Source organism: Lithobates pipiens, unplaced genomic scaffold (genome assembly GCF_037356315.1).
Source record: "Lithobates pipiens isolate NorthernLeopardFrog02 unplaced genomic scaffold, aLitPip1_a1.2 Scaffold_19, whole genome shotgun sequence".
NCBI classification, from domain to species: domain Eukaryota; kingdom Metazoa; phylum Chordata; class Amphibia; order Anura; family Ranidae; genus Lithobates; species Lithobates pipiens.
The window spans coordinates 536,841,926-536,869,838 of record NW_027507764.1 but is presented as its reverse complement, the minus strand read 5'-3'; the positions used below and the strand labels follow the sequence as shown (position 1 = coordinate 536,869,838).

General features: G+C 41.8%; 1 protein-coding gene across 10 annotated transcripts in view; it reads left to right on the top strand.

Annotated features, from left to right (window-relative positions):
- The window catches only part of SYBU (syntabulin), a 76,044-nt gene that overhangs the window by 23,521 nt on the left and 24,610 nt on the right, over positions 1–27,913 (top strand). For 7 of the 10 annotated variants that reach the window (XM_077493233.1, XM_077493230.1, XM_077493234.1 and 4 more), the window contains exons 4-6: positions 10,107–10,304; positions 21,280–21,303; positions 26,099–26,204. In XM_077493233.1, coding sequence (XP_077349359.1) covers positions 10,107–10,304; positions 21,280–21,303; positions 26,099–26,204 — 328 coding nt within the window. The remainder of the gene's footprint in view (positions 1–10,106; positions 10,305–21,279; positions 21,304–26,098; positions 26,205–27,913) is intronic. The other 3 variants (XM_077493236.1, XM_077493231.1, XM_077493229.1) reach the window with 1 other exon arrangement.

Below are 27,913 nucleotides of genomic sequence, written 5' to 3'. Positions count from 1 at the left end.
CCTATATTACAGCTCTGTATGGTTAGGCATGCTCTTCATAAAACGAAAATGTAAACACGACATTGACAGATCTCTTTAAGGCCCTTTATTGTACATGCTACTATGGCATCCCTAGAATGTCAGGATGAGGGAGACTTGGGGTCAGAGCTGTAACTGTGAAACTGATGTACCCTAGGCAGAGCCAGTACAGAGGGTCTTTTTATAATGCATCTCTATTTGTGTTAGTCATTGAGTTTTGTTGTTGATGCAGTATTTTTTCAGTAAGACTCCAATAAACCATAAGCTACTGCTAAAGTACCAATCCACCTATATCAGCAAGAATGATGGAAACATTACTATTTCTATTACCATTCTAAAGGATTTATATAGTGCCAAAAGTATGTGCAGTACAGAATGTACCTAGGCTGCCTAGCTGGTAATGTAAGGGGGAAATCGGTTTTTCATGGAACACAACAGCTTCATGCATGAGCCCCAGGGGAATTGTATCCTCTTCTTCTTCCTTTTTTCTTTTGTCTTTTTTTTTTTTTTTTTTTTTTTTGTTTTGTACAAGCTCTCTCTCAAGTCCAAGGTTAAAGGTACCCTGTCATGAAAGAAAAATAAAAACCGCTATTGCTTATTTTTGTATTTGTGCAAGCTCTGCATCAGTTTTTTTTTTTTTTTTTTGTGATCCAGTACAAGTATGGACACATGAAATGTCCTGATGTTTTACCCTGCAACATATTCTGGTTTTAATCAAAGACTTGACAAGTAGCAAAGTAAGCATGAAAGCCCCAGAACCGCCATGTTGAAAAAAAATGGCAACCTCCTATATATCTGTTTTGTCAGAATCCCTTTAGGGCCTATTAAACGAGTATAGAGAATTGCTTTTTTGGCTCTACTTCTCCTGTGGATCACATGAGTGCAGTTAGTTCTCCACCCCTCCAATGGAGGGGGAGATTTTTGGGACTTTAGATGAGGCACATAGTGTGCCTCTATCCTTAGTACATGTATGACCCATGTACGACCCATGTACTAGGGATGAAGGAAGCCCTATGACTCATTTTCAGCTGACGGTGAGTTAAAGCCTGCTGTTGGCTGACGTCACAGACCTGGTCCAGGCTCTAAAAAGATCTTGACTATATGGACCGGCTGCTGGCTGTCTCTCTCAGCATGCTGCGAAAACCCTGAGCCAGCTGCTCTCGTCTCCAGTGAGCACTGGAGGAGGCAGAGCAGAGAGAAGGTGACTGACAGTCACCAGTTCTCTGCAGGGTAAAGACCAAAAGCTAAGTGCTCAGTAGTCTTTGGCGCTCAGTTCTCAGGTCTTAAGCCTCATGCACACTAGATGCTTTTATACCTGCTTCTATGGACCTCTGACGTTTTTGTTCCTCTCTTTTTTTTTTTTTTTTTTTTTTTCTTCTTGCCTCTAAACGCCCTTCCATGTTAGCCTATGTGTCCATGCACACACAGGCTTTTAGCAGCGTTTAGTGGCAGGAGCTTTTAGAGGCTGTTGGAGGCAGGTGAAAAAAGACTGCCAGTGCATTCAGGAGCAGCAGAATTTGAGCAGAAAAAAAAGTTTGAAGCTACCAACAGCTTCTAAAAGCTGATAACCGCTTCTAAAAGCAGTTAAACATTTAGTGCTTGAGCATGAATTCATTTCAATGACCAGAATGCATTATTTATTCTGGCCAATGAAATTGACACCCAAGAGCTTGTTGCCTGTAAAAGCTTAAGACGCTTTTTTACAAGGGTCAGACATTTATTTTCTGCAAAAACACTGCTGGCTTCTAGAGATGACCAGGAACAGCTGAAGCCGGGATTGATGCTGCAGCCATCTAGGTGATTATTACATTTTTATTTTAATTGGCTGGCAGCACTTTTTATTATACAAAAATACCTAATTTAATTTTTTTAAAGCCTTGCACCACAACACATTTCATTTGTGCTGTGGTGCGTTGTAGTGCTGGTGTAATTTGTGTGCTACCAAAATAGTGCATTGGCATGCCGTTCACAGTAAAACGGACATTTCTCAATGCATTACTGCGACACACAGGTGTGAATTGGACCAACAGATTATGGCTTTAGGTCTGGCCTTTACTGCTGCTTGAGTAAGCTTTTGTGGTGTTTTTTCCAGCTGGAATGCTGCTAAACACTACTAGCGTGTGTGTTTATTTATTTTTTTAATTTTTTTTTTTTTAAGCTTTCTCTCTTCCCCCCCCCCCTTCTTTTTATTTTTTTTTTTTATTTTTTATTTTTTTTACCATTTTATTTTTTCAAAAAACGCTGCTAAAACGCTAATGCTCTTATATGCTCCTAAACGCTACTATAAAAAAACAATTACCAGTGTTTGTTTTTTGTTTTGTTTTTTTCCAGCTTTATTTTAAGCTCTTGACCCATGGTTCCATACTATGCTACCTCTCATGGCCCACTGCATTTGGCCGAGAAGGTATTGAGTTTGCACACAGAGAGGCTACTATGGTTAATACTGCAACACACAGGTGTGAATTTATTCACGCCTGTGTGTTGCATTTTATTTTAAGCTAAAAGAAAAACACTAGTGTGCATGGAGCCTAATAAACACCTCTCGATTCTGTAGAAAAAGACATCCTACAGCGCAATTTTTTTTTTTTTTTTTCGGTGTTCTAGCCACTGCTCCACAGTAGCCACCAAAGATCATACACAAATTCTGACTTTCTAAGAATTCAGTGTTTGCATATGGTCAGGTACGCCCTTTGCCTCCAGTGTGACCATAAAGGCCTTCTGACCGACGTAATAACTGCTTTTTTAGATATGAGCCTATTCAAGTATTTGACCCTGATGTTTGCCTTGGCTCTTGGCTGCAAAAGCCCTGAGCTCCGCATTGTGGGATGGGAGAGGGATCACGCACATTAGTCCTATATTTAAAAACGAGAGCTCTAAATGGGTAGTGGTGGCTTTGGCTGGTGGGCTTCAATGTTCAGTATGGCACCCTACGGTGACTGCTCTTAATCTGCAGTGTCTTTTCTTTTAAGGACCACCACACATCTACAAAAAACAAAACAAAAAAGTATGATTCATGCTAACACTTTGGAACTAATAAGCACAAGCCGACAGATCGAACTAGTCCAAGTGAATTAATTAGCAATGGAATAGCTGATTCTTCATCTTCCTTGCTGTGCCAAGGGAAATGTTATGCAAGCTTGAAATGAGTCAACCCTTTAACCAGATTCTTGGAACAAGACAAATATCAGGACAGCGCTAAAACCCATTTCTAATGTAAATAATTACTTTTTGTAGCATTTCAACAAGCTCCGGTCTGTAAGCACTGTCAGCATGTATCTTGTACAGCCACCTCCTGCTAGTAGCCTAGGAGGGTGTGCGTGTTTACCATCTGACACTCGATCCTCCTCTTTGCCTTCATCCATGTGTCTGGATAGCGGCCACCAGGCTCAGATGTCAGCAGTGGAAACATTCTGCCAACGCATCTGGCTGTACACTCAGCAGCTACGGGGACTGGATCACAGGAAACTCCCAAGATACATTATGTTCAAAACTACTAGTCTGGGTGGAAAAAAAAAGGAAATGGGCTGAAGTTCGCTACATTCCTTTAAACGTGTTACTGCATTTTTAGCGTATTTTTACTTCAACAAAGCTGTATAGGAAAAAATAACCCAGTCTAAAGGAAATCTCTGCTACAGTTAACGATAACAGAATTAGCTAGTCCTACAAAAATATGATCGGTTAACCATTCTGGCTCTTATGTGTGGATTATCTGATCTATATTGGACACCCAAAAATGTTTTTATTTCATTTAATTTTGCATAGAGTAAGAAATGGCTAGAAACCCTATTCCATCTTTACTACAAGGGTTAGGGCCATTGGGTGTGTTTTAATATCTCCCAACTGTCCTTGATTTGGGTGGACTGTTCCTCTTTTGCAATCAAACCCCTCTATTACTCTTTACTAGGGATGAGCTTGGTGTTCGACTCGAACGCAGGCCGTTTGCCTGTTCGGCTAATTCAGAACTTTGTGGACTGTTCGCACCAAATTCGTGTGGCACAAACGCCCCACAATGCACTACGCCATCGCAGTCCATTGCTGGCTCGTGATTGGCCAAGCATGCACTGTGACCCTGCATGCTTGGCCAATCACATCGCCGGCAGTGAGGAGAGCCATAATTGGCCACAGGCAGGATGCCTGTGGCCAATTATAGCTGGGGGGGGTTAGTACACGCCCCACACTATATAAGGCCGCCAGCGCGGTGGCCTTGTGTAGTGTGTTGGCATGCAGGGAAAGAGCAAGATGGGCAGGGACAGTGTATTTTTGCTTGGGAACCTAGCGCTGTTACAGTGGGTGTAGTGTGCCTCCTGCACAGTATACACCTGAAGCTACCCTTTATTGCTGGTGTTGTTCTGTTTCTGTAATACAGGCATCTGCAGCATTTACAGTGGGTGTTGTGTGCCTCCTGCACAGTATACACCTGAAGCTACCCCTTATTGCTGATGTTGTTCTGTTGCATATCTTGCATATTAGCCTTTAAAATTAGCACTTTTTATTTCGAACGTTCGAGTCCCATAGACTTTAATAGGGTTCTAAAGTTTGTACGAATTTTAGGTCCGTTCGAAGGTTCTGGTGCAAACCGAACCGGGGGGTGTTCGGCTCATCCCTACTCTTTACTCCTAATTTGGCACTTTTGGGTGCAATGTATAGATCTCTATAAAGAAATGTACTATTTAGTTACTAGATGTAATATACTGCATTAAAATGTAACTCCAAGCACTTTTTTTTTTTTTTTTTTTTTTTTTTTTTTTTTTGATCAAAGATGTTTATTCGAAAACAAAACACAGAAACAACTTTACAGTTCACATTTAAGGCGCAGAGGGGGTTATTTACAAAAGGCAAGTCCACTTTGCACTGCAAGTGCACTTCGATGTGCACTTCGATGTGCAGTCGCTGTAAATCTAAGGGGTAGATCTGAAATGAATGGAAGCTCTGCTAATTTTATCATCCAATCATGTGCATTTTATTTATTTTTTTCCTTGCATGTCCCCCTCGGATCTACAGCGACTTTACTTCCAAGTGCATTTGGGTATCCAACCAGGTTGCCCATGGTTTGTCGAACTTTCCCGGGCGTCCTTTGTGCTGGAAGATGTATTTCTCCATTCCTTTAATGTTGGAGGTTCAGCTGCCTTCCAATGTCTAAGGATCAGCTTGCAAGTCTGAAACCGGGCCCTGGCGGTGGCCTATTTGAAGTTGTCATCCATAGTGATGTCCTCTAATATCCCTAGTATATATGGTTTCGGGTCTATTGGTATGGTAGTCTGGAAAGCTCTGTTAATGGTGGACAGGACTCCTGTCCAGAACACCTCCCAGAGCAGATGTATTATCCCCATGATCTCTCATGCACCTGGGGCAATTGGAGTCCTGTCTTACCCCCATCATGAACAATCTGACTGGCGTATAGTGTACTCTAAACATTATGTGTAACTGGGACAATCATTGAGCCACATTCAGGGAGCAAGGTTGTACCGCCTGGAGTGCCTCCTCCCATTGTTCCTCCTCGAATGTTCCCACATCTCTCTCCCATTCGCTCCCAGGGGAAACCTTTCTTTGTAAATATTGAGAATCATGGGATAGGATCTGGAGATGAAGCCCTTATACTGGGACACCTCAGCCATATATTGGACTATCGGGGTCGGTGAGTGAGTCCACGGGGCACCCACAAACTGTGCCGCCACCGCATGTGGTAGCTGCATATAATAGAAGAGCATTGATTGTGAGAGGTGAAATTGCTCCCTCAGCGCAGGGAAGGGAATCGGTCTTCCTGCGGCAACCGCTAAATTTGAGTTTGTTTATTGCAATGCAAGTGTAAAGAAAAAGTAGCGGTGAGAAAAGTCAGTTGTGGATTTAAAAATGTATTTATTTATTTTTTTGCATATCAATCCTTCATGGTTCATGTTACTTTGTGCATCGCAAGGATGTGTCCTTTGCCTACATACCTATACCAAGGTGTCTAACATTCTCATTTCAGAAGGTCGGAAAGGTTGTGTTGTTGATGGGCCAAAGGGTTGTGTCGCTGGCATTTGTTTTATATCTGCTTTGAGACTCTTCTAAAATCATTCAGAATTCATTGACGGGTGCGCTTTAACTGCACTTGACCTTCCAATGACTTGTGATTAACTTGCTTCAGTTGGGTTTTCCTATAGACTTGTATGGGAGTGCAAAATCCATCTGATGTGAAGCAGAGTCCTTAAACACAAGCCCTATGTGTATGTGCCGTTGTAGATTTTAGTTCACAAAAAGGGTTTATTAGCATGAACTTAAACATATCAGGTCAGTATTTAGATGGTTATTTTGTGTAATAAACAAACCTAAAACAAAAATGAATAAGGCCCCTTTCACACTGGGGCGCTTTGCAGGCGTTACAGCGCTAAAAATAGCAAAGTGTCCTGAACAGCCGCTGTTGTGTCTCCAGTGTGAAAGACTGAGGGCTTTCACACTGGAGCGGTGTGCTGGCAGGACGTTAAAAAAACTCCTGCAAGCAGCATCTTTAGAGCGGTGAAGGAGTGGTCTATACACTGCTCCTGCCCATTGAAATCAGTGGGGCAGCACGGCTATACCGCCGGCAAAGCGCCACTGCAGTGGCGATTTGCAGGCTTTTTTAACCCTTTTTCGGCCGCTAGTGGCCAAATACCGCCGCTAAGACTATGGTAAAGTGTCGCTAAAAATAGCGCAGTTTTTTCAGACGCTGCCGCTCCCGCCCCAGTGTGAAAGGGGCCTAATGGTAAAAAGGGGACATAAGCAGTAAGATTATGCAGGTTTCTAGTGTAGTGTCCCATGGAATAAAGAGAAAAGGAGGAAGTTCAAAATTGGCTTTCCAAGGTATCCTAGGAGTCATTGTCTGTCTCTCTGTAAACAAAAACATGCATATATAGAACCTAGCATAATGAAACATAAATTTTGCGGTCAAGGGGATGCAACAGAAGATTATAAGTATAACCATCCCGACCAGGGCAATACCTGGCGGCCTGATAATCCTATAGATTTAATTCATAAAGCATAACAGGAAGAGGAGAATGAAGGTGGGGGAGTAAAAGCTAGTAGAAGAGAAAAAAAAAGAACGGGAGGAAAAAAGGGGAAGGAAGAGTCCATGGGGTGTGCGCCGGGGGAGTGGTAAATTGAGAAGGGCATACTGTTAAATTGAGAAGGCTGGGTATATGTGATCCACGGTTGCCAAACTCTAAGAAATGTATCATGCTTATCTGAGAGGATGGCCATTAGCTTCTCCTTCACCATGATGTTGTTCATATGGTTTTTGACCACCTCAAAGCTAACCGTGGGGGTTTTCCATGCCCTCACAATGGCTAGTTTAGTTGCAGTAAAGAGATGTTGAACCAATTTCCATTTCGGACGTAGCAATTCAACAGTTGGTTTGCCAAGAAGGGCTTCATAAGAGTCCTTTTTTAAGGTTAACCTGAAATAAATTACGAAGAAAGATATAGACTCTAACCCATAACCTGCACGCCCTCGGGCATGACCCCCAAATATGTGCCAAACGGAGAGGAGAGTAAGTTGGGATAAAGCGGGCCAATCTAACCGACGTATAATACCACCTATACAACAATTTTTTTTTATAGGCATTCTCCAATATAGGAACATTTCTCAAGCACTTGGAAAGGGCTATAGTCATCTGCCAATCCTCTAGATCTAACTGCCTCCCTAGTTCTTTTTCCCATTGGAGGTGGTAAGGCCTCAATGGGGGCTTTTTTGCAGAAATTATAGATGAGTATATCAATGATGCCAGGCCTGGGAAACGGGGTCGGGTTCTGCAAAGGCTCTCGAAAGGGGTCAGAGTATATGGAGTAGGGCGAGATTTAATGAGTTGTTGAAGAAAATGCCTAAGTTGGAGGTAGCTATAATGTTCTCGTAAGGGAATATTATGGGAAGAACATAAGGCGTTAAATGACAATATCCTAGTAGGGGTGAACAGGGAGTGACTATCTGTGAATTTGTTTACAGTCTAATATGAAAATTTGTGCTGGATTTTCACAACCTGGGGGAAATGATGGGCGATGAAGAAGCCGTGGTGGGGGAGGGGGCATGAATCAAACCTGCAGAATATTCAACTGAGTCCCACAATCAGAGAGTGGTCTAAACATTGCCCTATTGCAGGCGAGTGATTAATAGGAAGGAGCCAGGGTAGAGAAGAGACGGGTAAGAGCGCCAAATCGACAGGATCGATTGTGGCCCATAACAGCAGCTGATGTGTTTCATGAATCTGGGATAACAGTGCTATGTTTGCTGCAGTATAGTAAACCTGCAAGTTAGAGACAGAAAGGCCACCATTGATCCTTTGAGTGTACAAGACCTGTTTACTGATTTTGAGGACAAGTGGATCCCCATATAAACTGCAAAAGCTTACAATGATGTATACATAAAAATATGTGAAGGGACTAAAACCGGCAAGACTCGAAAGAAATAATGCAATTTCGGGAGATACAACATACAAATTGAAGTTATCCTACCAAACCAGGACAATGGTAAGTGGGACCAGGAGGACAGCATATCCAATAACCTTTTGAGCAAAGGTGGAAAATTAGCCTGGTACAATCCCCCATATGTTGAGGTAAGACGAATTCCCAGATAGGGCAAGGAGGAGAGCCAATGAAATGGGAAGGCTGCTTTCAAATCTGTTAATACTGAATGAGAGAGGTTGACTGATGGTGCTTTTAGATTTGGAAGGGTTGACACGAAGGCCTGAGAGGTATTGCGAAAGCGTCTAGAAGAGATAGTAAGTTTGGCAAAAAAATTCTGGGGGAAGTTGGTCAACGAAATATCATCTATGAATACGGATATTTTATGGGAAGAGCCTGCAACATCAATACCTCCTTATATCTGGATGAGAACGAACAGCCTCCGCCAATAGTTCTAGAGTCAGAACAACAAAGTGGCCAGAGTGGGCAACCTTGATGGGTGCCCCTCCCTATATCAAAAAACGGACGACTATACTATTTTTTTAATTTTAGCCTGAGGGGAATCATATAGCATTGTCATCTATCGCAGAAACAAGGCACCAAAACCATAATGGCGAAGTACGGAGACATGTGAGGTAAGGCCATGACAAAGTGTCAAATGCCTTATTCACATCAAGAGATAAAAGCATTGATTCTAACGAGCGGCTGTGGGCTATATGTTGTAACTGCAGTATTTGTTGACTAGTGTCCCCTGCCGGTCTCTGCAGAACAAAGCCAACTTGATCATTCTTGATTAAGTGGGGGAGGAAAGAGTTTAAGCGGTTGGCCAGAATTTTGGTCCCAATCTTTTAATATCTACGGTATGTTAAGAGAAATGCGCCTGAAAGCAGCCCAAGAGTGATCACAGTCAGGTTTAGGAAGCGTCAGTAAGGCAGATATAAAGGTCTGGCTGTCCTTGACAGAATCATACATGGTTGTCAGATGTGGGGCAATGACGTCGGCTAGCTTCCTATAATAAAGTGCCATATAGCAGTCTGGCCAAGGCTGTTTACCCATTTTCAGGTCTTAGGGGACTTCCGAGACTTGAATATCCAAGTGCATAAAGGGCATATGAGCCGCAGTCAATGTGGGGAGCAAATTATGTTTCAAAAAGATATCCAGTGTCCTGACTACACGCTGAGTACAGTTTGGTAAGGCGATGATGAAATTCCTCCAGTACCTGCACTGGGTCCGCTAGTACATTGTCGGGTACACAATGTGATGGGGGTAAATTTTAGTAGTAAAGTATGAAGCCTATTGGCCAGCTGTTGGAGATTTTCACTCACTTGATGAAACTGTTGTCATCAAAACAGTATGTGAAGGGAAATTGCTTGCACTCCCAACTGTTCTTTTGAACCAAAACCGTCTTTTCTGTTGTCCGTCTGTTTTTTTTTTTTTTGTTTTTTGTTTTTGTTTTTTGTTTTTTTGGTTTTCCCTGATGTATAGATCATTAGGGTTGAGCCCATCTAACATTTTCTCACTTATGCCATATTCATACCAATAATACATGAGGTGGTGACCACAATGTTATAGGGGGCATATGGAATAAATGAACCCCCCCCCCCTCCCCCTTCTTTTTTTATTTTATTTTTTTCCTTTGTCTTTTTTGCTCTAGACATCCTTTATTTTTATTTTCAGATGATACCGGTTGCCCCAGCAGTCAGTCGGTGTCCCCAGTGAAGACTCCATCCGATGCTGGTATGAGCCCCATGGGATTCTGTACAGGAAGCGAGGATGATTTCAGCCACAAGCGAGCCAGCACTGGCATGTATACTGATGGCAGTATTCAGCCTACGAGGTATAAGAAGGAGCCAAAGAGTGGACTAATGAAGACTGGTAAGGTTTTGCATTATCTGTATTCCATCTGTGACCTCCATTATGTTGTCAATACTCCATCAGTGTTTTATATTTCTTCATAGCATTCTGTTTATTTCTGCAGTACAGGTTCATTTTACATACATTTTTATTGCCTTTTTAACCTCCCTGGCAGTATGATTCAGTCTGGATTTAGGTGCTGAAAGTGGTACAATTATTTTGCATGGAAATTTGGCATCTTATATTGTAGTCCTGTAATTCTTGGGAATAACTCTATTAAATCTGTTCAAACCAGAGTCTAGCAGACATCCCGGGTATGATAAAGTTTATAATATAATAAAGAATAATAAAGATTATTCAATAATGTAATCAAATCCTAAAACGCTGAAAAGGACACTTTTCGGTTGCTATGGACAATCTCCAAATTTTAGGCAGAAAAAAACTGTATTTATAATAGTGCATGCAGGGCACTGCACAGACCACTAGGGACAAAGGGGGTGTGTATTTTTTAATACAGTACTGTAATCTGTAAGATTACAGTGCTGTGTATTTTTACTTTTTTGAATTTGCCGCCGTTCTCCGCTCCCGTGCCCTGTAACGTCGCAGGGAACGGAGCTAGGTGGCATTCGGCACTGTGAATCGAGCGGAGGACAGCTTGATTGCACAGCGCGGAGGACATCGCTGGATCCAGGGGACAAGGTAAGTAACTCTCCCTGTGTCCTCCCCTGCATCCAGGGATGCGATTCCCGAGCCTGGCTCGGGGTTACCGCTCCTGTCAGTAAAATCACAACCCTGAGCCAGACTCGGAGATTACCGCTAGGGGGGTTAAAGTGGATCTGAAGCCAAAAAAAGGAAAGATTTTTATGTGTTATTAAAGTGGAGGTCCGCCCATCCCTGCAAAAATTACACATACTGCAGCTGCTGACTTTTCAAAATAGTACTTACCTGTCCTGGAGTCCAGCGATGTCAGCACCGCAGCCGATGTTTCCATCAGCTGTCGGGTGCTGCCGCTGCCAATGTGGGTAAGGGAACCGAACAGTGTAGCCTTGCGGCTTCATGCCGAGAATCCTACTGCGCATGCATGAGGATCCGCTCCTCTCTCCTACTGGCCGGGCGGTGAGGGAAGGAGGGAGCCAAGCTGCTGGTGTAATTTGCTACTCCTGGAAGGGGGGGGCAGGATGCCTGTCAGACTCGCACCCCCCCCCCCCCCAACAGGTGCCAGAGGGGGGAGGAGACAAATGAGCAGAAGTTCCACTTTTGGGTGGAACTCCCCTTTAAGGACATTCAAAAGTGTTAACTGTGCCTCTGCAATACCCTGAAAAATCTTTTTGCCTGGAATCCCTCCTGAATAGCAGAGTACTTCCTGGTATGTGAGAGTACTTATGCACTCTTGTAGCCACTAATTCCCAGTATCGCTGTATGTTAGTTTCATCAGATTTGGGGGTGATATTTGGTAATGTCACTGCTGTATCTGTTCCAACATGAAAAAGAAAAGCCTAGCCTCTACCAAGATGGCTTCCTCCACACAGATACACAGTGCAGAACAAGGCATGGTTGGTTAGTAATGGTGGACGATTAGCTGCAGGGACTAGTCTTTTGCCTATCCCTTTTTTATTTTATTTTATTTTATTTATTTATTTTTTGGGCACAGCTTCCAAAGTTCAGTTCTTCTTTAGGTTCTCAAGCTTACGACCAAGATCTTTTTAGGCAGATGCTGTAGGCTGTCAAGAGCTGTCATATAGGAAGGAATGCATTTTTCTTACTACAGTACTGCAATGTGTGTGTGTGTGTTGGCATCCTCCGTTGTATCCCTTTTTGTAATCTCTATGGTGGTTTAACAATGCATTCTGAACATAAACACCTCAGAGAGCCCTGTCACCAAAGTGTTAACTGTTCAGCTTGTTCAAAGTCTTTGTTCAACGCTTTCGAAACTCAAGTTGGTTCTATGTGCATAGTTTTTTTCCTATGTCTCTGACCTTCCTGATTCTACTTTTAACAAGTCATTAGTGGTCTAAATTGGACTTCATATAGATCCACCCATAGATTTGTGTGGGCAGTCAGAAACCACAGCTAGCATGCTCTCCTCTGAAGCTGACTTCTTCCAACCACTGGAAAATTCTCTGAACAGCCAAGCCTGGAAAATTCAAATTCGGCACCTACAAGTAACTTTGGAAACATCTGATGTAACCGTTGTATGCTTAACTGAAAGAGGACAACTGATGGCCAATTATATTATTTATTTTTTTTATATTTTTTAATGCAGTTGCAGTGTTGTCAATCAAAACACAAAATTAATTTAGAAAAATGCCCACAAAACCCCATTTCCTCTTAAACCCCATTTATTTTCCTCTTAATTCAGTGCAATTTGAATTATTCATTATAAGGACTAACTAGTAAAAAAAAATCCTTTACAGGAAATATGTGCTAAATTAAGTCCTATCAATATAAATGTTTTAATTTTTCTGTCATATTTAGCAGGGATTTCACTGTAATTTTAGGCAGCAAATTCAACCTCTTATCACACAATTGTGCATCTTTCCTTTTGTATATGAAGGTAATGTTTCAGAGGGTTAATGTTTTAAGCTTTGTCCTGCTCCTTTTACCTACAGACCAATATACAGGCTTGGAAGGATGGGGAGCATAAACAAGCTCAATTTTACAAGAAAAGTTCAGGCCTGCCTATAAAATTTGGTTACACCTCTCTTCTCTGTTTTTAAAAATTAGATTTTTCACAAAGGTCACCTCCACCTATATATTTTTTATTTTTATTATTTGCTTACTTTAAATTGCCCAGGTTTGTAGCAAATTAACTTCTAACTCAAGAGTAAAGTTAGTCAAAGATGAGTCAACCATTTTGTAGACTGCAGTCATAATAATTTTGGGATGACAACAGGTCTACTTTATAGAACATTTTGATCTAAGGCTAACAGAGGAGGTAGAATTTTTATATGACTGATCTTCTTTGCAAGTTGGTAGTAGTTACTTGCCTCCTCGCTCTGTTTTTCCCTGCACTCCATGTTCTATTCCCCTGCAGAAAAACCCATGCCGCCGTAAAAAAAATCGTCAGTAGCTGCATTTGCTCCTTATCTTGCACATGTGCCATATTCTATTAGACTTCTCTTCTGCCAAAAAAATACCCCCCCTCCCTTCCAATATTTTGTGGGAACCTTGTGCAGTGTCATATGGCGCTTGTGGACGTTGATACAATGTCATGTGCCTGATCTTGTGCTTCCGGCATATGCTATTGCACTAAATCTGTTCGGGGCAAAAAGCCAATTTTGCCCCAAGATCTTGCAAGGTCTCGCAGTTTAGAAGTAATATCAATTCAATGAAAGTAAACAAGTTTGTTTTCCTTTTTATATGACTTAAAGATGTTTATAAACCGGCATTCATAGTTAAATGCCCCTGGGATTTTTAGCTGGGGTGGGGGGGCACTTCAAGTAATGTGCAGAGGTTGGATGTATTTTGGGTTCTCTTGCAAAAGAGATTAGTTTGGGTGTCACCACCAGTAAGGCAGTATATTATCTATATTTCTTTTTAGTTTTGTGAGAAATTTTAGTAATGCCTTCGTGATCCGTTTGGTATTAGTCCACCACATAAATGGTTATTCGATTCTATAGGCAGGGTTGCTATAATAACCATTTTGTGAGTGCACATGATAATGCTGTTCTGTTCAGCTGTGTTCCCTTCAGTTTCTATAGCAACTGCAGTGCTGATTTGCCTAACAGAATGCTAACCAGATTGAATTTGAATAGGGAACGTTGTTACACCTGTGCAATTTCCAACACTTCAAGTGATAAGCCAGTGTGTCATGTCTGTCGAGATGAATTGTTTTACTTCTTAAAGTGATCAGGACAGTAAAATTAGATTGCATATTTGTAACCATGATTTAGTTGACAAACGCCTTTGGACAAAATTAAAAGAAACACATCAAGTGCATCTGTCACGAAATTTGCCAAACAAGAATGTACATAGTTGGTAAGGCTGAATAATCAAGACCAAGACTGGTCCATCCAGTGCAACTAGTTTGTGTGTGTGTCGCGCTACCATTTTCAATATCCCTGTAGGAGTAGAACGTGAATGTTGATATTTTTTACTCTTGTTCCACATTAGTGACTCAAAGTGTATAGTTGTTGCATACGACTAGCACAAATACCCATATCTATCTTCATGTTGGTCTCCTATGATATTCTACTCAGAAGAGGTGAGGCAACACTCTACACCAGCCTTTCTCAGCCTTTTTAACATGAGAGAACCCTTGGAATACTTTCCGGGGTCAAGGAACTGCTGCTATTAAAAACTAGATCTACAGCTCACGGTACATTAGTATGTTGGTTACAAGGAAGAAGGCTCCTTACATTTTGTGGTCATTGGGAAGACTCCCCCTTGCTGATGGCTAAAAATATCCTCATTGTCAGTGGTAGCTCGCCTGAGAGGCAGAAGTTGCTCATTGCTCAAGGAACTAGAAATCTCTGGAGGAACCCTAGTTGAGAAAAGGTGCTCTACACCAATCCGATTTCTTCTGCTTTTCTCCTTCAGTCATTTAGAACAATCCTTTTCCTAAAATGATGACCACTTTCAGCAGCTAGCCACATAGATGGAATAGTAACCCTTGTACTCACTTGCAGTGTAGTGCAGCTCCACAAACCCCCATTGTGTCCTTTGGTTACATCTTCGTTCATCGCTGCTCCCACTTAACCAATTGTTAGTAGCAGTTAATAGTAGATCGTCCCATTCAGCTAGACTTTCTCTGTAATATTGACATGTTTTTTTAGATTCTCCAAGCCACTTTCCAGTTCCAATAGACCTAAGGACCATACCCCAGGATTCACATCCACACAGGTTGTAGGAACCCCTTAACCAAGTCACAATGAAATGTGTAGATGTTGATTGTCCAAGTACAGGATGGGACAACATGGCGACTCCATAATGTTCACGCCTGACATTCTGTTCTTGGATATCCATCATCTACATATTCCATAGTGATTGGATTAAGGTGCCTATGTTACCTGTGTGGATATATATGCCGGGTTACCTTTCAAACTTGCAATTGAAGTGGCTTCAAGAAGCTTCAAAACCTCATCAGCATTCCGTAGCAATTTCAGTTGAATGTGACCCACACCTACTATGTCCTGCATAAATGAGCACCTTTTTTACAGATAAATCGCCAGATATTTTTAATGTACAGATTATTTTGTCATTTTTAATTACGTGGATTTGCAGCATGTTTTGGAGCCTTCTGGGAACTTTAGTTTGTTGACTGAAGGCTTTGTCACCAAGTTGAGATCTAGTGCCATCTCTATTGCACTCCCCCAGACTGGAGTGATTTAAAAATGGGTTGTGCTGGAAAGGAGCATTAGAAGCCAAAATCGGATCCTTTTTTTTAATTGAGAAAATGTTTTTACATATATATCTCAAGGATATAACCTGGAGGATATTGACTTGTGTGGAGATCGGCTTTAACAACTGGGGTTAACCGTTTCTCTCAATGGCAGGTGAGAAAAGATCCTATCACTGGCTAGTTGCTATGGGTAACACCAGTGTTTTTACCTTTTTTGCTTTTCTAGAATATAGAGCTCAGTACATTTTTATAAAAGACAGAGTAAGCGTTGTGTTGTGCTGCGTAACTAATGAAAACACTGGCTTGTATGGAAAATCACTCTCTGCAGCAGTTTTAGTTATTTGTCATAGTGTTGGAAATATTTTGTTTTAGAAACGTCTCTTGTTCAAACAAGTCACATAGAGATGAATGTTACCGTTCTGTAACAATGTTCTCCATTCACCCCCTTCTAACACAACATTGTGATGGCCTCGGCAAATTCCTGCTCCTTTCAATATCGGCTTTTCCCATCCTGCACAGAAGATGCCAGATTAGTATTGGGGAAGCCATGTTCAGTATGTACACGCACATTACAGTAACCAGAAGAAACAAGACTTTATTTTACTGGGAGCTGTCTTGCAGCACAGTCAGCCAGGTGGGGGGTGCCTACTCGCCCTGCACATGCGGGGGTACCTCTACCCTCCTCTTGTGTTCATGCTCATCAATGCCTGGGACCAGGCAGGGCTGCAGTCATGTGAAAGTCAACATTAAGGTGGAACCCTAGCTCATACATGAGCCATGCACAGCGTGGAGTGTGGTGTACCGGGTTCCCCTGTGAGCATACTATCCTATGTCACTACACACCTTACTCGTATGTTGTATTTAGGATAGACCTTGCTGAGCCCATGTCCTCTCCACCAGGCCATCGTATCTCTGCTACCTTACTTCCAGTAACAAAATGGGGTTCCGTGGTGCACAAGCACGTACCTCATGCGTGCACTTAAGTCCTTCACTGTCCTGTCCTGTACCGTGCAGCAGTACGTGAGTTTTCTGTGCTGTGGGTTTGGTCCCAGATACTTTGGGGGAACCGATTACTAGGAAGGGTGCCAGAACCCTGACCTTCTTGCTACAGGAAGACCTGTCCCCTATGCCTGGCACCACGTTTGGTTGAACGGCTGCCATACAATCCCACCAGTCTTTGGTTACCCGTGGCAACTACTCTCCTGCTCCAACTCTTCTGCTGAGTTAACACTTCATAGTGGCTTTCCTCCTGTACCCGGAGAGTGTCTAATGGGCTCTGTTCTGATACACCACATATATTTTCCAGCATGCTTCCCTTTAAATGACTTTAGACAGAGCATTTGAACAGTTGTAGGGTCTTTACTGAATGCTTCTAAAACACTACAGGTCATAATGCAGACTCAGTCCTCACTAACTAAGCTATCGCTTTCCAGGCATACTTGTACAGGTGTAAGGCCATAACTGGCAGAGCCCATTGTTGGAGAATCCCCTTGAGGTGGAAGACAGACATGGCTCTGTGCTACATCTTTCCTTGTGATCTGGACCTTCTTGCTTCTCACACGATCCTGCTCTTTTTTTTCCCTGAGCCCAGCCTTCCCTTATTTAGGAGTAGAAACCGGCAGACCGAAAACGTAACCCTTTCCTAGCCTGGGCCACTTAGTCTCGCTCACTAGTAGCAAACTTCTCTGCCCATATGCTCTCTATAAGCCCTTGTACACACGGTCAGAGATTCCGTCGGAGCGTTTTGTCGGATATTGCGACTGTGTGTGGTCTGCATCGGACTGTTTCCGTCGGACCAACTTTTCCAACTCGCCGGAAATATATTTTCCGACAAAATGCTCCGATCGGACATACTCCGATCATGTGTGGCCTACTCCGACGGACAAGGTGTCACACATGCTCAGATCAAATTCCTAGACCAAAGCTATTGGCTACTAGCCTGAACGTAGTCCTGTCGTAACGAAATAACATCATCCCGTTATGTACAATCTGATTTTTCCGTCAACTTTGTCCGACCGTGTGTATGCAACATCACTTCCGGACCTTGTCCGGAATTAATCCATCGGAATAACTCCGACGGATTTGGTCGTCGGAATCTCCGACCGTGTGTACAAGGGCTTACAGATTCACGCGGGTGTGCCATGTGTAGGGGTGGTGTGAAGTGTTGTTCCAATCACTGCACTACTTACTTTTGACTTTTTGCTTTTTACCTTCACTGAAGTATAAATTGCATTTCAGCGTGTTATACGTTGCATAAAAATGGAGGCATGCTGCATTTTTTACAACACACCACAATGCACCTCAACGCTATAGCATGAACAGTTTACATAAAAAACTATTTTCTGTGTGCCCTTCTATTGAGCTTGCATTAACCTATGTAGCTCTACAGACGTGGTGTGAATGAGCCCTTAGTGCCTTATTAAGACCGCAGTACGTATATATGCGGTGACAATGTAGGTGATCTAGAGCAGTGGTCATCAACCCTGTCCTCAGGGCCCACTAGCAGACCAAGTTTTATGTATTACCTTGGGGAGATGCAGACTAGAATACTGCAATCACTGAGCAGAAAATTATATCACCTGTGATGCATTTCAGTTATCTTGCAAACCTGGCCTGTTAGTGGGCCCTGAGGACAGGGTTGATGACCACTGATCTAGAGTTTAACACCCAGCCACCAGATATATACATTTCTGTTTTTTTCTGGGATATGCTTCACTGACACCCTAGAACTGTGACCGAACAGATGCCAACAGCTCATAGTCAACAAGTGACAATTGGGAGCCAGTTGGACAGCCTCCAGATGTCAGCACTGTGCAGCCAATTACAGTGCTGCATGATCAAATTCCCCTCCTAAAAAAGTCCAACTTTAGTTAAAGCGCTTGTTTTGGATAGAGTGGAATAAGTTTTAGTCTTTGTTTTTTGTATTGTTGTCTGTATGCTGGTGGAGCGCTATTGCTACTGATCCTAAATATTGGTATCCAGATGACCAACAGCTACCTTGGGAATGTCCAAAGGACACTTGCATGGCAACAAGATTCCAGGCACAATCAACTTCAGGTGTGGTTCTTTTCTCGGGGTGTAAACCAGATAGACACCAGTCGCTTTGTGAGCTCAAAACAAGAACTGGTCCACTGTACAATAAAGAATGGTAAGGGGGGTAAAGGGTGGCTCAGGATATCCCACAACATTGATGGTTGCAAGCTCTTTATAATCTCACCTATGACAAAATCTCTGGACCTTCTGAATATAGACTAGGCTGGTAATTGAGGCTCATGTGGTACAGTATTTCAGTCTTTATGTTCCAAGGCAGGACAGATAGGTTTCTATATATACTTCCCACTCAATCAGTCAGTCACCACATCTGTCTTGTTGGGAACAAGCTTGTTTCCTGTAGGCCAGACACTCTTTAGACTCCAGCAGTCAGGATCCCTATTCATTTCATTCTCCAAGGCCCAAAGGTCTGGGGAAAAAGACTGATCTTCCATAATGACATCCTCATGGGGCAGAAGCCCATGAGGGAGCAAAATGAGAAGATAGGACTATGGCCTCCCAAAAACAGGCTGCAGCACCAGGTATAACTACCATATGCACCTAGTTTTCTCTCAGTCGCCCTGCAAATTTCCACAAATACCTGTTCATCCTGCCTGTAAAGTCTACCTAAGGCAGCTTCCTGTAATGCTGTGGTATTGTATCAATGCTGCACCACCCCTGAATTCGAAGAATGGTTGCCACTCCTTTTGTAAGCCGTGCTTTTTTCACTACAGTGAAATGGTAAGATGAGGGTGCGTGGCTGTTAGCATTGTTAATGCTGATTCACCAGCCCGTATCTTTGTCAATCAGCACCTGACCATACCTTGTCCTACCCATTGCTCTCTGGATTGACAGCACTGCCACTATTACTGAAACCTTCCCACTCTGAGCTGCAGTGTTTGGGAAGGGAAGCGTGTGAGACACAAATTAAGGAGGCTTTAGCTCAGTCAGGGGATGTAAAGGAAATGTCTTTGTTTTCCATGAGGCTTGTGCATAACCTAGTAACTGAATTTGGTACTTGTTTTGATTGTCACATCGGAGCCTTTAGTTGTACTATTATTTTTAAATTCAGTTGACAATTAGATGAAAAATAAAGAAGCGCTCGGACAAGTTTTACAATATGTGATTATCGTCATGTGATTAGGGGCCTGCCATTGCTGGCTTCCTTCTGAAAACACATACTTGTGATTCCTAGTACTAAAGTTTGTGAATTTGCACAACAGCCAGGTAACTCCGTATTTTTAGAAAAAAGCAAACAATGGCTGATTCCAGAATTACTCATCATAGGTTTCCTTTCCTTTAAGATGCTTTTGTGTCTGCCTCGAAATAGAGGAAACGGAGGCTGCAGTCAGATATAAGCTAAAGACAAAAGCCAAGGAAGGGTGTGACCACCAAAATAGATTTTACTTTTCATATACAACAATTGAAGGCCTTTTACTGGAAAGCTTCTTGTTTTATTCAGGTTTTAAAAAATGAGTGGATATAAAACGGTTAACTAGATTTGATTTTAGGTTTTTCACGATTAAGAATTTTAAAGGTCAACTCTACCCAAAACCAATATTTCTATTTTTTTTGTGTGTGGGTACTGGAAGGTTCAGTCACATGATGGCTTCTTCCACCACTCAGAAGAAAAGTCTCTCTTCCCCCTCTTTCCCTATGGCACAAGTAATGGTGTCAGACTCCATGAGAGATTGGATTGAAGGAGACTGAGAATGAAATATCTATGGGAATGTATCCTTGTTGGAATCTCTCAAAAATATAAGAAAAGGCGAGGGGAGAGGGCAGTATTCTTCATGGAGCCCACAAAGATCTGAAATATCCATTTTAGATGGTGTTACACTTCAGTCACTGCTTCTCAAGTGACGCCATATTATAAGCCTTTGCTGTAAAATGTTTCTAAAGGATGTATCTGAATAGTTGTGCCTTGATGCCCAAACTTTTTTGTATTGCACTGTGTTGGGTTCCTGATACTAAACACAGACTTCTCAACCTGCTATATATGGGTTATTAAGAAAATGTAATGGTTAAAGAAAAATTAAGATCACTTGTGTTTCCCCAGCCAAGCTCCGTACATTAGTATGAAATGAACGTTTTTAAAACAATATGTGGCCTAATGGAACCGTAAGACTGATTATGGTGCTGGATGAAACATACCATGATGATCAGTTAAGAGTTTGCTGGTTTCAACTTTTACCAAGAGAACTTTTATACAAGTCCTCTTAAAAAATACACCTCCACATAAGAGTGGTAATACCTTATGAGTAATGACAGCCATATCTGTGAAGATTTTAGAAGGTTTGGGCATTGATTACTTTCATTCTGTTTTCTTGAGTTGGAAAATAACTTGCAAGGTTGGAAAATTCTGAGGCTTTTTAGAATTGGATAGTGAGTGTGCAATGCGAATGAGGTGTGTGTGTGTGTGTGTGTGTGTGTGTGTTTTTGTCATGCAAATGTTGGTTGTGCTTTGTGCACACACCTAGGCATGTGTGCCATGCTGTCTGTACTAATTCCATCTCCGGATTGTGGATCGGGGTATAGTCATGGCCATAGTCCTTGTGTCATCATTCCATATCACCTCTATTCTCCACTAACCTCTTCTATTCTTTGTACGTCTATTTCTTCTAGGCCCACAATCCTTCAAGATGCGAGGTGAGTTCCCATTTTGGTCAAAAACAGGCCAGCTTGTACAGATCTTGTCATGCTCCCATTTTAATCCTTGAGTATCTTCACTTTTTTATGAGTTGCCCCAGCCTTTTAAAGCTACTTAAATATTAATCATCCATCATGAGAGATGCTGTCAACTGAGGGCTGTATCCGTTTGTGCTTTTAATGGGCTGCTGACCTTTCCTGGACTGGCCATTTCCATCTGTTTCATGTACACGGCCACAGCATGCATGGAGCGTAAATAGCCGACATCAGGGTGTCAATGGTTCAGCCTCTTGTTGCAATGTACGACTGTACACTACAATGCTATTTGATGGTTTACACCAATCCTTGCATAAACTTAACACATTTTAAGGGTTGTGTGATTTTACTCAAGCATCCATGTAAACACTCCTATAGCAACGTACAACAATTGCAACATAGCAAGTAATGTGATCTGCAAGTTAGTTATAAACCCTTACAGAAAGCCATTGAAGTGACTAGCCTCAGGTCATAAGTGGAGATGAAACGAAACAAATCCTACTACATAAATTGTATCTGTTTATCTGTAGCCCTCTTCCCTCTACATCAGTTTTAGGTCCTGAATTTGCACAACATTTCTCAGCTTCGGGGGGCAGGGATGTCGCATCACACACTGCTCGGTATAGAGCAGTGAGCTGAGTGTAATCTGAAACCTGAGTGGAGGGAATGGACACACACCCCCTTTACACAGACTCATAGGGAAACGGCCTGCTGTGTGTATGGTGGTGATGGGGGAGGTGGGGGTGTCTCCTGGCATAGACTGTCTCCTATGTTGGCATAGACTGGCAGAAAAGACTCATGCAGATGCAAAAGTAATGAAAATGGAGATTATCACACCAGGTGTTTTAGATAGAGGCAAGCATACACCTTGGGACATGCTTTTGTACATTTACATATTTTTTTTTTTTATATATTTTTTTTCTCATTTCAAATGTTTATAATTACTTTTAAAGTGGTTGTAAACCCTCATAATTATTTTTAAAATAAAAATAACAAACCTGTCTATACTTTCCTGCTCTGTGCCCCCCTGGCATTCCAGATCCCTCCTCTTCATTGGGTGTTCCGTGGGGGGCATTAAGGATGTATTAAGGTAAAAAACTTGAGGCTTTACAACCACTTTTAAGTATAGATCGGTGATTCATAATATTGAAGCCAGAGGATCAGCATGACAGCCAGGCCTACAGATTTCTTGTAATGGTGGAGTGGGTTGGTTTTTCACCAGATGCAGATTTAATTGTATTTTCAGAGGACGCAGATTGGAAGAATCGGCCAAGATTGCTTCATTGTTTCTTTATGAAATGGCTTCTTTTCATTACTGCAGCCATTATCTGTTAACCTCTGCTCAGCAGACAGCCCATAATATAAATTGTTACCTTTCAGCTGAACAGCTGCGGCACACTGCCTGTTCTCTGATAGGCTCGGGTTTTCCTTTTTGCTCTCTGTTGTCATGGAGCTGACTTCATTTGCTTACTTGACCTGCGAGCAAAAAGGATGCATTAATGTCTGTCTCCATGACAACACCAGGCTAGGATCTGCGCTCTGCCGACGGGGAGAGAATTGATATGCGGCACATCTCTGCAAACAGGCGGATTCCGCCTCCAATGTACTTCCCTATCACAATCCCTGAAGGGGACAATTAAATGAGGGGGGTGGAGGGGGGTGTAAGTCTTCTGTTTAAAGCATAAAGGCTGTTGGTGACGACTGAAAAAAACATGCTATGCTTCTATAATAAAACAAGTTTACCTGCCTGTTCAGCCTTCTTTAGAACAGGGGACTCCAAACTTTCTAAACAAAAGACCAGATGCGATGGCGAGGAGGTGATGTCATGATCTCTTAAGGCTCCTACACACGATCGGATTTTCCATGGGGAATTGTGTGATGACAGGCTGTTTGTGGAAAATCCAACAATTGTCCGATGGAGCGTACAAATGGTCGGATTTTCCGCCGACCAAAAGTTCAAAGTACAAACGGGCATACTCGGAAGCAAGGACGAGCCAGAAGTGGTCGGTCTTGCAAATTAGCGTTCCTAATGGAGAATTAACATTCGTGACGTGGCAAATTCTGAAATCTCGAAATGCAGAGCATGTTCTCTTCTTTTTTATGGTATAATGAAGCTGCTTTGCTGGTGATACTGATGGAGTTATTACAAACAGATTTTTCAAAGGCTTTTTTTTTTTTTCTAGTGATATCAAAAATATTATGCTTTTATTTGGGCAGGTTACAACACCATTATCCCATTGTTTTTAAGATCAAAGATACAACTATTACATAGTTTCATAGTTAGCAGGGTTGAATAAAGACACCAGTCCATCCAGTTCAACCTGAGTGAGTGTCTACAATTGTTCCTATCCCTGTACATTGTACATCACACACTCACATTGGTCCCTACCCTCAAGGATCTCACAATCCAAGGTCCCCATTCATATACTAGGGTCAATTTTGGACAGAAGCCAATTAACCTACCTGCATGTCTTTGAATTGTGGGAGGAAACCCACACAGGCACAGGGAGAACATGCAAACTCCAGGCACGTAGTGTCATGGTTGGGATTTGAACCAGCAACCCTTTTTACTGCAAGGTGAGAGTGCTAACCACTACACCACTGTGCTGCCCTACAACTATGTTGTATTTGAAGAAAAACACATAGCCAAGTAGTATTCTACAAGGTTTTTTTTTTTTTTTTTTTGTTTTTTTTTTCTTATTGTGCATTAAAAAAAGAAAACAAATAAAATTAGACATGCTATCTGCCAATAGAACTTAACCAAAAAGGTGCATTTTATGAATCCAAAAATATAGACAATATAACAAATCAAATCCATTATTATTCAACCAAAAATAAAATAAAAGCCTCATGTATGTGTCCTGCTTCTTAATATAGGGGTCAACAATGCCACAATATGGTGAAAGCAGGGGTCCGTCATCTGGAGATAATTCCGAAAATAATCTGGATTATTCTCCTGGAGCTCCCACAGCAAAGGCATATGACATATGGTCACGATTTAATAAAGCAACCAATTTTTTGTCCTCCTCCTCCTCCTCCCGTCAAAGCAATAACTCCAAGGCCAATAATAAATAACACATTATCTCCTTCTATTCCGCAACATGTTTGGTTGACGAACGGTCATTCAGAAACGAACTGAAAAGCACCAATCAACACTTGCCAAACTTCTACTAACACAAAATTAGCAGAAGGAGCCCAAAGGGTGGCACTAAAGAGCTGAAAAACCACATATTACTTCTCTACATTCTTGTTTGTTGGCCAACAATTCCTTGCCGTTTTGTATGCAAGACAAAATCCAGGGACACTCTTTCGGGAGGTTTTGTCTGCGGAAAATCCGATCGTGTATACGAGGCTTTATGTTTTCAAAGTCATTTATTATTGTTCAATGAGTGTAATAGGAATCAGACAAATATAATCTTTGTATATATAAAATGACAGTAAGTATATTCAAAATGGAAGACCTGAGGCAATATGGCTGTCTACAAAAACCTATCATAACTAAAATCTAGCTATAAAGTAACTATTAATAACAAAATAAAATATTGCGCGCCCCCCTTGTTGGAAGAAAATTTTAATATTTGAATCATAAAGTACAGGACACCGGCAGAGTATTCATAGATCCTGGGTTATAGGCTTGTACCATCAGATGATTGGACACTGGCAAACCTTTGTGCCCACTGGACACCTCCCCTATAAACTTACCCCACTCCATGAGTCCTTCAATTAATAACAGCTGGATATCCATTCTTCTGCATACGCAACGTTCAACTGCAAGGCTCTTGCAGTAACAGCCAGAGCCAGCGTTCAATCACCTGATGGTACAAGCCTATAATCCATAGTGCATGACTACTTTGCATGTGTCCTGTACTGTACTACAGAATACAGATTTTACAGGCAAGTCAAAATTTAATCTTTTTTTTTTTTTCTTGTTAGCACAGGCACTATTTAATAAGTACTTTGCATTTTCTCAATGAATACAAAGTGTTCACGAGGTGGAGAGGTGGGATGGTGATGTCCAATCGGGCAAAACCTCTTCTGAATGGTGCCTGTGCTGACCAGTGGAACAATATACCATACCAGGAATTGATCATTAAGTGACAAAAGTGACAATGGGAGGGGTTCCCAGTTTTGATCTAAGCCACATTGAGTTTAAAATTGGCCTCTAATTTCACGTACAGGGAATAAATGTTTTGGCCAGAAATTGCACCCGGGTGGATGGGGGAGGTTGTTGTTCTTGCATAGGGGCCCTTATGTGGCTGTGTACCATTGTCTAGGGTGGGGGGGCTGGGCTATCTGGTGCCCTGGTTGGACAAGGTCTTTGTGTCAAACAGATTTGGGGTTTATAATTTATGCACTGAAGTTGTTTCTAAGCTGTATAGTTTATATTTGGCAGCAGATTCTGGGAACACTGACAGGTGTGTTGATTCAACAATCAGAGTAGATTTTTCCTGTTTTCTCTCGGCGAAATGTCTTTCTGTGCGGAGAACGGTGGCAATGGCTGCAAGATTGCAAATAACCATGTGTGTTTATTCTGACGACAGAATATTAAATAAAATACACTATTTAAGTTATTGGTCCAAATTTTGCTTTCTCCAGTTATTTTCCAGCAAATTAATTTCAACAATGATTCCTTATTTTGTATACTAAATGTGACATGATTTAGAAAATGTATTCATACCAGGTTTCTTTCTGGGTGGAATTAATAATTCATGCTTATTTTTGGCAGTTAAAATGTTTATCTCTGTATTTTTGGATGTAGGAAGTGAAGCAGATTTCAGCTCGTCAAGTAGTACTGGCAGTATATCCGCACCAGAGGTCCATATGAGCACTGCATCTGGAGGAAAGAAAAACTCGTTTTCACGCAAGTAAGAATTCATTCTCATGTCTGCAGTTTTACAGAACGTAATATAAAAAAAGTGGCCTGTGACCAAAAAAAAGTACACTCCAAATTATAACTGTTTGTTTTTAAGGTTGAACTGGATGGACTTGTGCCTTTTTTCAACCTGACTAACTATGTAACTGTCAGGACAATAAAAAATTATTTGAATTGGCTGCTATGGTTTCCTAAACCTTGCAATTTTTAATTTATTTTTGTTCAAAATTGTATTTAATTTTTTTTTACTTAAAATGTCAATCTACACTCTATTTAAAGATGGAGTGGAACTCCAAACCGTTCAAAACACAGATAAAATACCTCTAATTGCTCATTCAGACAGGTGACCTATGCTCCACGGAGAGCTGCTGGTAGATGCATGTGTATCCACCTCGGAGCGGCGCGCAAGCAGCCCATAGAAGTGGAGGCACATGCAGCCCTGGCACAGACACAATGGCATGTCAGAGTTTGACATGTGTTTGGGAGTGGGCTCCAGAGCCTCTTTCTTCCACCTTAGAAGCCTAGTAAATATTTAGTTGATTCTAAATCATTTCATATTTTTTACCTTAACCACTTCCCGACCAGCGCACGACGATGTACATCGACAGAATGGCACGGGCAGGCATATTGGCGTACATGTACGTCCAATCTTCAATGCCGCCCTGCCATCGGGAGCGCGCCGCCGGCGGCACGCTCCCGCGCTGGTTGGGACCCCCGTGAGTCCAGTCGCGGGACCCGCGGACTCAATCGCCGTGGGCATACCCGCGATCGTCTCACGGGACGGCTGAATGGAGGAAATGCCTAGCAACTAGTGACGCTGATCTCTGCTCCATGTGTTCACTAAATGAAACCCACACAGTTAGTAACACACCCCTAGGAACACTTAACCCCTTCACTGCCATTTACACAGGAATCACTGCATTTATATAGCAGTGATTACTGTATAAATGACAATGGTCCCAAAAATGTCCGATGGGTCCCCCACAATGTTGCAGTCACAATAAAAATCGCTGATCGCCGCCATTACTAGTAAAAAAAAATAAAAAATTATTAATAAAAATGCTTTAAAACTATCCCTATTTTGTAAACGCTATAACTTTTGCGCAAACCAATCAATCGCTTATTGCGATTTTTTTTTTTTTTTTTGATTTTTTTTTTTTACCAAAAATATGTAGAAGAATACGTATCGGCCTAAACTGAGGGAAAAAAATGTTTTTTTTATATATTTTTGGGGGATATTTATTATAACAAAAAGTAAAAAATAATGCGTTTTTTTTTTTTTTTTTTTTTCAAAATTGTCGCTCTATTTTTGTTTATAGCGCAAAAAATAAAAACCGCAGGGTTGATCAAATACCACCAAAAGAAAGCTCTATTTGTGGGGAAAAAAAGGACGTCAATTTTGTTTGGGAGCCACGTCGCAAGACCGCGCAATTGTCAGTTAAAGCGACGCAGTGCTGAATCGCAAAAAGTGGTCTGGTCTTTGACCAGCAAAATGGTCCGGTCTGAAAGTGGTTAATGATGATCTTCAATAGTTGGGCTTGAACTTCCAAAGGGTTAACAAGTCCCATCCAGTTGAAAGATAGGCTAAGAAAACTGGCAACCCTGCAATAAGTATAATGCCGTAAAACACACGAGCGGAATGTCCGACAGAAAAAGTCAGACGGAAGCTTTTCATCGTATATTTCGTGTGAACATGTTCTC